Genomic DNA, 10,082 nt, shown 5'->3' on the forward strand with positions numbered 1-10,082 from the left:
ATTGAAGAAAGGATCGGACTGTTTTGGAAGTGCGATCAAAGACAGAGAAATCAAAAATCGAATTACGAGGTTGGCGTGCATCGATGATATATCGTAACACATTGCTTGGGACAGATTCGGGACCCAAGGCTTCTCTTTAACAGCCAATCTTTCACGGCTCGTCGCGATTTATCGTGAAAAGATTCTCAGGAAGTCTGGCTTTCTATTGCGGCGAAGCGGATCGTCGTTCCAACGCGTTGACTAACTTTGTCTTGACGGAGGAGGAGGAGGAGGAGGAGGAGATAGTTAATAAAAATCATGTGTTAATTAAAGGTGTTAATTAAAAAGGTGATCGCAACGCAGCGGACAGTGACGAATTGTTCGAGTGGTGGCGGAGGTGGTGGAGGTGACGGTGACGACGGGGTGGTGGCGGCGGCGACGGAGAAGAGACGCTCACGTATGCAACCGCGACTGATACGGTAGAGGAGGTGGAGGTCTAGAAGTCGACGAAGTTAAGATGGAAGCCGAGGACCATCTGGCGAGGGAGTACGTACAGGAGTTCGTTCTCGATCATTTGGATCCTGCTGATGTCAAGCGAGAGGTAAGCGCAAGAATTTTTGAGATTACTCCGAACACGGTAGACCCGCTCTCTAAAAATCAATCAGTGGGTTGTTACTGAAAACAGTGACTAGTACTTTGCAGTTGTAGGTAGACCGCTGAAAATCGCAGTAATACACTTATAACCGTCGATCAGTGACTATTCACTGTTTTCAGTGATAATGGATTTTAGAGAACGGCAGGTTTTAAGAGGATTTCTTATTCAATTATATTTTTCCTTGCTTTATGAATGTAGTATATATACTACATCGAATAAGTTACGCAATTTTATTATAATAGCTTTTATCCCTAGAGTCGATGACAGAAACAAGGGGGAAAATAAAAGAAATAATTGAACGATTTATACGCGTGTGACGTTACTTCTGCCGCGAAGCGTGATACCTTTTGCAAAGGGCAGTTGTAGTTTTTTAAATAAAATTCTAATAAAAAATGTACGATTCAATTTATTTCTATAAATATGTGTAATTGTATAAACAATTTCTTTGGCTAGTTTTTGCTTATACTGAAAGTACTTGCTCTCTAAGAGTCAGCCAGTGGATTATCACTGAAAACAGTGACTATTCATTGTTTTCAGTGACAATCCACTCACTGACTTTTTGTGAGATGGGTATAAAATTATAAAAATTGAATATTGAAACAAATATTTCGTGTTTCACCTTAGAGTATTTTCAACCTCCCTCCCTTGTATTCTCGTAGTTTTAACACCCATTACATGTATAATTAAAAAATTCATACAATTTTGAGTCGGCGTATGTCTTATTTTAAACATAAAACTTTGAATTACAAAAAAATTGTTATCTTAAAAATTGTTCTCAACTCTTTCGAAGTCATCAATTATAAAAATTATAACAATTATAAAAAATAACACAAAAACATGTAGAAAATAGAAGAATTTGAAAAATGTAGTAGATATTTTTCTTTGTACTTAATAAGTTCTTACGTGTTTTAAAAAATATTAGCTCTATCGCATATGTATTATTAAAAAAATATTTTAATTAGTAATACTATAATAGTTTTAAACGCAATACTATGAGAAGAATGATTATTATATAATAACATTTATTCTTCTACATACATATAAACCGGTTGGGTAAAGATAAAATTGATACGGATTAGAAAATTGTGGATTTTAAATTTGATGTTAGAATTTTTACATTTTAAAACTCGAAATAGCGAGTTCAATGTGGTAGAATTGAGAATAAAGATTTTTGAAAACTATAAATATGTTTAAAGCTTCATCTCTTTTATTCTTGTTCTTATAATACAAATTATCATTTAATACAAATACCTATGTATACATACAAATGGCTGTTATAAGAAAAATGTTATCAAGTGTAATGTTCAAGTATGTACCGATTGAGATGTTAAATCGAAAAATATATCAATAGGTATGTCACACGGTTAGATTTTATACATTAAAGACACACGATAATAATCCTTATGTTTATTTGTAATAAATAAGATGCGACAATTACTAGTGTAAATTTTTTCTTGTCACATTCAGACCCAGGATACTATAATATTGATATTGTGATATGCAATTATTTCCATATGATTCCACTGAAATGCTCGTATATTATTTTTTACAAAAGTGACATTAAATTGTGACAAAAAATATGTATTGCAAACTTGAATGTGAAACGAAAAAAAATATGTTCCCTCCACATAGAAAAATATAAAACGAGATGTTATATTACGAGATTTAATTATTCTTATATCTTTCCTACTTTTTGTTTAAGTTGAAGTAAAATGTCAACAAAACTGTCAAGGGAGTAAAGAAAGGAGCTTCTTTCGGAAATCAAGTTACGAGATCTTATACAAATTAGTTACAAAATCTTATTCTCTATCTAAACTGAGCTTCGTGTTTATAGATTTGAAGAGAATTTATAAACTAATCAGAAACTCTTCAGGATCGCCAGCAAAAATTAAAAACAAATAATTTGGTTGACCATATCTGGCAATTTTTAATACTTTCGTATCGCTACGTTTCGACCATGGGTTTTGGTCCTTTTCAAGCAAGTATAACTGTATTAATCGTGCATAGGATCACGTGTATTTAGTGGTGTTTTGAGGATGGTCATTATAATCATATTACGTGAACTTATCTTGAGCACTGGCAAAACATGACTGACTGACAGTAGCGATACGAAAGTATTAAAAATTGCCAGATATGGTCAACCAAATTATTTGTTTAGAATTTATAAAGATATGTGACGTTGAACATTGAAACAGTCTGCGACAATGATCTTTCACGAGGAATTTATACTTTGAAAAGATTTTAAAATATATAAAAAAATGAAAGAGGATTTCGTTGGAATCTGCATAATTATCTCGTCTTACTGGATTACGTTGTAACATGTAACATTTTTCAAAAAGAGAGCAAGATAAAAAGTATACACTAAATGTTATGTGTAAATATCGTTATTATCTGCAATAGCGATACAGAGTACATGCGGTACGTGTGAGCGTGTTCCGTTATCTGTAGTGCGTAAATTAAATAAATTGATTTTGCAAGTGACGTTGACACATGTTGTTCTCGTGAAAGAGCCCTGACACTCAACGCAGCACAATAACATACTTGATTTTGCCACAAACATAATGATTTATCTAACAGTCTTGATAACATTCATTCCATTAATTAATAAAAATACGATATAATATGTAACTACGAATAAATAATCAGTGCATGTTCAGTCGAAATAAAAATCCGAGTTAATTTACTAATTTCTACATAGTCCGATAGTCTTTACACATAAAAATGCGAACAATGCGTTTAGCAAAATGTTACCGTTTTACTAGTAGTTCAAATGTTACAATGATGTACTGAATTTTTGGATTTGCGTATATTATATAAAATTATGATATATTTGAGGTGTTCTTAAGTGACAAAACATGATATAAAATGCTATTGTAACATTTGTTGAGACTTTCTTCCGTATGAAAACACATTAAATAGGATGAAGCAAAACGTTAAGTATTGATTTTTGCTAGACTGTATTGTTAAATGTTGTTGAAAGATAAAAATATTGCTCGGAAATATTTTTATTACGAATAAAATTTTGAGATAGGCTTATCTGTAATATGAACGACGTTTAAAACAGAAAGATTGATTTTTACTTGTTTCTGCAAAATAAAATAGATGACTTGTGCTCTCTTTTTACAAGAGATCATAGAGATATGTTGTCTCGTGCCAATTCACGCGCAACGGCGAGACAAACTGTGTGTATGCGAGACAACTACTTGAAAGTACATACCTTGAATTATGATATTCTAATATAATACTTAGATATCTCTTTCTCTCTCTTATCGACTTCATAAAAAGTGTAATTGTTAGTTGAGATTTCTATTATATGACAAAAATACTTTGCCTTATGAATGAAGATATTACAACTCAAAGCCTAAATTATGAAAGTTTTATTTAAGAAATGTCAGAAATCGTGTAAGTTGCCCTAAAGGATTGCAGTTGATTTGCAGTTGATTGACAGTCATTACCTATGTCGATAATCGTAAAAAGACTAAGGATTCGCGCAAAGAAGAAACATTTGTGGAAAGAAGCGAAGCGGTAGCCAATCAATCTTTTGCTCTTAAGAAAAAGGTAAGTTGATTAGCTACCGTGTCGTTCATAGATGTATCATTATCTCAAAAAAATCAGCCGCACTAACGCATAAATATAGCACTGATCATATACCAATTTACAGACATTTTAACATTACAAAATAATCAATCACAATCATATACAGGATTATTTGGTTAAAAGTTTTTTTTTGGTGTATCTCGTTCATCTATGTACAGAGTTCAATCATATTTAATCAGAAAGCTTGAATAAACGGGCAATTTTTTTGTAAAGTTACAAGTCACTATTTACATGTATATATTTTTGTATAATAAAACATTCCGATAACATTTTTAAATTACTTAATAATGTTATTTTTTGACGTTAAAGAAATATTATTTTGTGCAAAGTTTTATCACACGAATATATAATGCCTTTTTATTTTTTTAAATAATTTTTAAAAGACGTTAATTTATGTATTGTTAGAATCAATAATTTAGTTGTAATTATCATACTTAATTTTAAAATATATTGTTTACTTATTAATCTTATATGAATTTACGTAGAAATCGAGTATCATATATTTATTAATTAGTAGAGGAAAGTCCTCTATTATGAGATAGGCTTCTAATATGAGCTAGCAGAGTTTCTGCTAAATTAATAGGCATTATAATAGGCATCATCTGTTGGTTCTACTATGAATTTATTGTCCTTGGGGCAATTTGTTTAGTGGAAAATTGATTGTTAGATCGTGTAATTGTTGCGAAAAAAGATTTATGATTAAATTTGGACGTTAAAAACCTACTGTCTCATATTTTCTCTATATTTTTACTCATAGTCATTTAATTATTATGCATTATATATTGGTAATTTACCCACTTCGCATAACTGCTATTGGTCTTGAAAATTAATAAGTAATACAATTGTGCGCTAGTTTTGGTAATGTATTCGAAGATAAAAAAGGGTAGATACTAATTATTTGTTATTGTTCTGAAAAAGGGAAAAATATTTATTGTTTTTATTAATTTCACGCAAAGCATCATTTCGCAAGAGATATTCGCAATACAAATATTTTTAAGAAATTTTTTATTTTGTATCTCTCCTGATTTATGTGGTACTTTTTGTACACATAGTCTCAGTTACACAACATCATTTCACGAGATTAGAGAATATATATTTGTATACATATAGAAAAAACCCGCGTAAAATAAAACTGAAGTAGAGGTGCCAAATATTTTTATTCATAAGAATAGTAATTTTAAACTAGTGACAAAGTTGTCTATTTTGAAATACAGTACCGACGGCGATGAAGATTTGAATAAAATTTAAATTAATTTTTCGCAACTTTTATTATTATTTTTTGCAAATATGTGAATATTTTACATACACGGACTTTTCTTTTATTGTACTTTTTTATACTAATAAACTGTATTTATGCGATCCTCAACTGCAAAAGAACCTTAAAAGAAAACTACGTGAACGGATACTCGGCATAAAACGAGGAACAACCGTATACAGGTGTATAATGACGCATGAGCTCAAGACGCATGAAACAATTTCAAATACAATATAGAAACATCACTTAAAACATTACATGGAAAAATTTTTGTAGCTTTGGATATTTCAAAATTCTCGAATACATGATTGTTTTGATTTCATTATGTTATCCCAATTTTTGTAAATAGTAATTTTAGTTTTAGGAATTTGAAATATTTCAGATATTTATATTTAAAGAACAGTTTTCTGGATTAAAAATGTTGAGACTTAAAATGTCTTAAAAGATCTTTGAGATTTTCAAAAATTTCTGATTCTTAATTAATATTTCAAGTAATTCGAATCCTTAGATTGGAATGTTTGAAAACTTTTAGAAAAGGCGCCTGGGCCTTTGTTAATAACAGGGTAACTCCAGTATTTATGTCGCGCGGGGATTTATGCCGCAGAAGTCAGAAAAAATAGAAGTGAAGGTAATTTGCTTACAACCACTCTGTTATGTACCTTTATGCTACATTAGTATTGTATTGTGCTTTCAGTCACTTACTGTTAATATTAACAAAATCATCGCAAGTTGAATCGACTTTTCAATGTAGTAAGTAGCGTCATCATTGTATAGGTATTACGACCAGCATAAAACGATTCCTGTAGAAAATGTAAAAAGCTTAATGATTATCTCATGATATAGACGTGTAGAGGTATAGTAAAGGATGTAATGTAATACAACAAAATATAAGTGCTCCGTTCTTGTATTTTTCGTTTAGCTTGATATCTTGCATAGGGTAACGTCGGTCTTATACGCCGCACCTAGGAAAAACTTAATTTATTAAGCATTATTTACAATGTTTAGGTCAAATAAACGATACTAATAAAAACTGTATACTGTCTACTACTATTAAAAAATTTCTTGTATTTAAAAACTTAGAAACCCTTACATTTTTGCCATATATCCCATAGGTGTGGGTTATATGACTATTCATAGATGGATATATGTCTTATAAATAATGTTCATAAATTAGGTAATGAAATAGTGTAAAATACGTGTAAAAAATTGATAAAAGTATAAGAATGATGAACAAATGCAGATTTGTTTGCAAAATTAAAAACATATCTTATTGTTAGACAAATTATAGATACATTAAAGATGTATCCAAAGAAAACATAATAGGAGTTTTCGTCCTTTCCTCTTCTTGTTCTCTACCATCAGTCTGACTTATTATTCACACGTCTGTACTGTGGCATAAATCCCGCACAGTAAAAATGTCGTACATCCCAAATAAATGGAAAACCTATAATAAAATAGACAATACTTACATATGTGAGAACTTAAACGTTTTGCTTAGCTATTGTGCCATCAATTATGCTGATTGTTGACATCGGCGAAAATGAATGTCCAGCAGGTACGAATGGGTTCACCGGCGGTAATGGTAAACGGCAGCGTGGTGCAGCTTCCAGGACAAGTGCAATCGCAGGGCTTGACTCTGGCACCGTTAACGCCGCCCGCGCACGAATTGGAGCAGCCGCATCCGCTGTACGGTCAGCCCCACATCCAGGTGCAACATGGCGTTCTGGTGAAGGCACCGCCTGGCGCCGCGGCGCATCTCACCACCCTGTCACATCCGGGCACGCCGCCGGACACGCCGCCGGTCTCGGCATCGCCACCACCGTTGCAACTTCACCGCGGCGACCGGGATTCCCGGGATGCGCGCGAACTCCGCGATCGCGGCGGTATTTTGCTGCAGCTGCAACAACCGACGGCGTTGGTGCAGGAGGAGATGCAAGTGGGTACGGGTGGCATGGGTTGGCTGACGCAGTCGCTGAGGCAGGAGCCGCTGGACCTGAGGCCCCACTGCCCTCAAGAACAAACCCCGGACGCTCATCACGAGCCATGGTCAACGACGCATCATCATTTCCAGGAGCTGCAACATTTACCGCGACCCACCAGGCACACTGGTGAGTATTACAATAGCTTAAGTTTGGTTGACAAGAAATTTTGTTGTACGTATTTTCGCGAAGTACCTATGTACATCAAAATTAATTGTATGGAATAATTCCAGAGTAAGCAATCAAACCTTTGATGGTATATTCTAATCATAGGATCATCATTTTAGGAATAAAAAACGATAATAATAAATATGACCTATGTACTTTTTCTCAAATTATATTGTACTGGGTAACAAATTTGTAAGATTTTTCCCTTCGATGAGTTTAATTGGGATATTTAAATAACATAGTAATAAATAGAGGCATATCTTCGGGGACTTAGGCACCAAGAAATAAATGAAATTAAGAAAGTAATGTAAAAAGTAATGTTTTTATGTAAAATTTTGAATGGATTTTTGAGAAAAAGATTTGTAATAGAGACATCTCATATTGTGAAGGCCTTTAAATGCCTTCAAATAACATTAATGAATCATGAAAGAAGAATTGACAATTGTTCAAATTTAAAAAGAAATTGTTACCCAATAATTTCTTTACTCTACACAATTGTAAAATTCTTTAATGTGATTAAACTTATAATGTAGCAATATTTTATATAAAATATTTAATGAATTAAAATCATCATATTTTAACTAACATATTCATATAATTACATGTTAATATCAAATATACATATATGTATATGTAGCAATGTACTTATAAGTAAAAAAAATTATAGCTGTTAAAGACAGAAAAAAGTTTAAACATTTAATGTACATGGTACATCCCGATTCACTTTTTCACTTCTCAATATTTGTTATATCTCATTGTTGTATATCTTCCAACACGTTCTGAAGCTTCCATTATTTTTCTCTGTGGACAATGTTGTTGCAGGTGGATACCTGGCAATGTCAAGTCATCTAGAGTATTATAGTGGTCCGGGTTCAGGAGGAGGAATGCTTCCCGCGGGCGGGGGCGTGATGCAAGGGATGGAGGACAGCATGCAAGGTTTATCAATACAACCGGGCAGACCGTTGAGCGTGTGCTCGGTGAGTTCTTGTAATGGTGGGCCCACTCCAGCTCATCGCTCGGGTAATGGCCTATACTCCAATTGCAACAGTACGAATGCTCAAGAGGAACTCTTGGACGATGAACTTTTGATGTCTCTTTCTGTGCGCGAACTCAACAAACGTCTCCATGGTTGTCCGCGGGAACATGTGAGTGAAATCTTTCATTTCCTATTCATGTAACATAAAGATAACTCGGGAGTACTGTTTCAAATCAGGGATCAAAACCGATGACTAATGTCGACAACGTTATTTGTAAGAATTAATCGTGTAATTTTAATTCGGTATAATTTTAGTTCGATTTTTTATATTGAATTTTGATGAAGTAACGCATGAAATTTTAGCGTTTTAAGATAGCAGGAGATAATCCCAGGATCATTATGAAGTACAAAAATCTGTACGAGTATAGAAAAATGTAAAAGTGTATTGTTCATCGATCATATGTGTGGATATGTTGCGAAACAATTGGAAATAAACCTACGTATTCCTTTTTAATAATTTAAAAATATTTTTTCGCACGTTTATCAATTAAAACAATTTCTCTAAGTAAACACTCACACCCACACCCACCCACCCACAACATTAACAAACCCGCCCCCACACACACACACGCACATACACACACGCGCGCGCGCACGCACGCACACACTACCCAGGTGGAAATATTTTACTGAAAATGTAATGAAATTTTGTTGAAATGTATTTGAAAACCTCTCTTATACGTATGATTGACTCTGTTTCATTATTATTTCACCAACATTTCAGTAAAAACTGTCTTAACATGGGGAAACTAATGATTTAGTTACCGCAACCAGCAAATTTAGCACTTTTGTACTGTTTTAACAGAGCAGGGATATTATTCATATTTGATTCATACATTCAAGCTAATAATGAAGACGTCATTCTTGAATATGTGGATAAAATTACTCATGCACCAACAACTGCATTATTACTCTCACTGCGCCCTTATAGTTTAAAGGTATAAAACTGCAGAAAAGAGTAGGCAGCCGCAATGACCTTAACCTTGACACATACATATTATCAAAGTCATCCTCCTAACTAACACCCAAAAGGTAGTCATCGTTGTTTGTTAAAAAAATTGTTTAAAAAAAGTTTGACGAGCACAACATTTAAAATTAGTATTTTAAGACGTAATATTTATGTAGAAAAGCGTATAAATATGAATATCACAAACCTATGTGGAACTGTAGAATGCGTGGACTTAGGTTTGCTTGGAAAGCAGGTCGCTGATGGATCCGCTTCGCCAGAGACCCTCTAATCAGAGTCTGGCCAACAGAGAGAGAGAGAGGGGGAGAGGGGAGAGGGAAGAGGAGAGAGGGGAGAGGAGAGAGGGGGAGGGGAGGGGAGAGAGAGGAGGGGGAGGGAGAGAGAGAGAGAGAGAGAGAGAGAGAGAGAGAGAGAGAGAGAGAGAGAGAGAGAGAGAGAGAGAGAGA

At 33.6% G+C, this 10,082-nt stretch overlaps 1 protein-coding gene across 3 annotated transcripts in view; it reads left to right on the forward strand.

The window, feature by feature from the left end:
• Positions 1-340: 340 nt before the first annotated feature.
• LOC105558744 (transcription factor MafB) overlaps positions 341-10,082 on the forward strand; it is a 43,352-nt gene continuing 33,610 nt past the window's right edge. For 2 of the 3 annotated variants that reach the window (XM_012006615.1, XM_012006616.1), the window contains exons 1-3: positions 341-580; positions 7,039-7,594; positions 8,456-8,778. In XM_012006615.1, the coding sequence (XP_011862005.1) occupies positions 497-580; positions 7,039-7,594; positions 8,456-8,778 (963 nt within the window). In that variant the 5' untranslated portion in view covers positions 341-496. The remainder of the gene's footprint in view (positions 581-7,038; positions 7,595-8,455; positions 8,779-10,082) is intronic. The other variant, XM_012006617.1, reaches the window with a different exon arrangement.

This window comes from Vollenhovia emeryi, unplaced genomic scaffold (genome assembly GCF_000949405.1).
Source record: "Vollenhovia emeryi isolate VEMERY1.0 unplaced genomic scaffold, V.emery_V1.0 DF939315.1, whole genome shotgun sequence".
Classification (NCBI taxonomy): Eukaryota; Metazoa; Arthropoda; class Insecta; order Hymenoptera; family Formicidae; genus Vollenhovia; species Vollenhovia emeryi.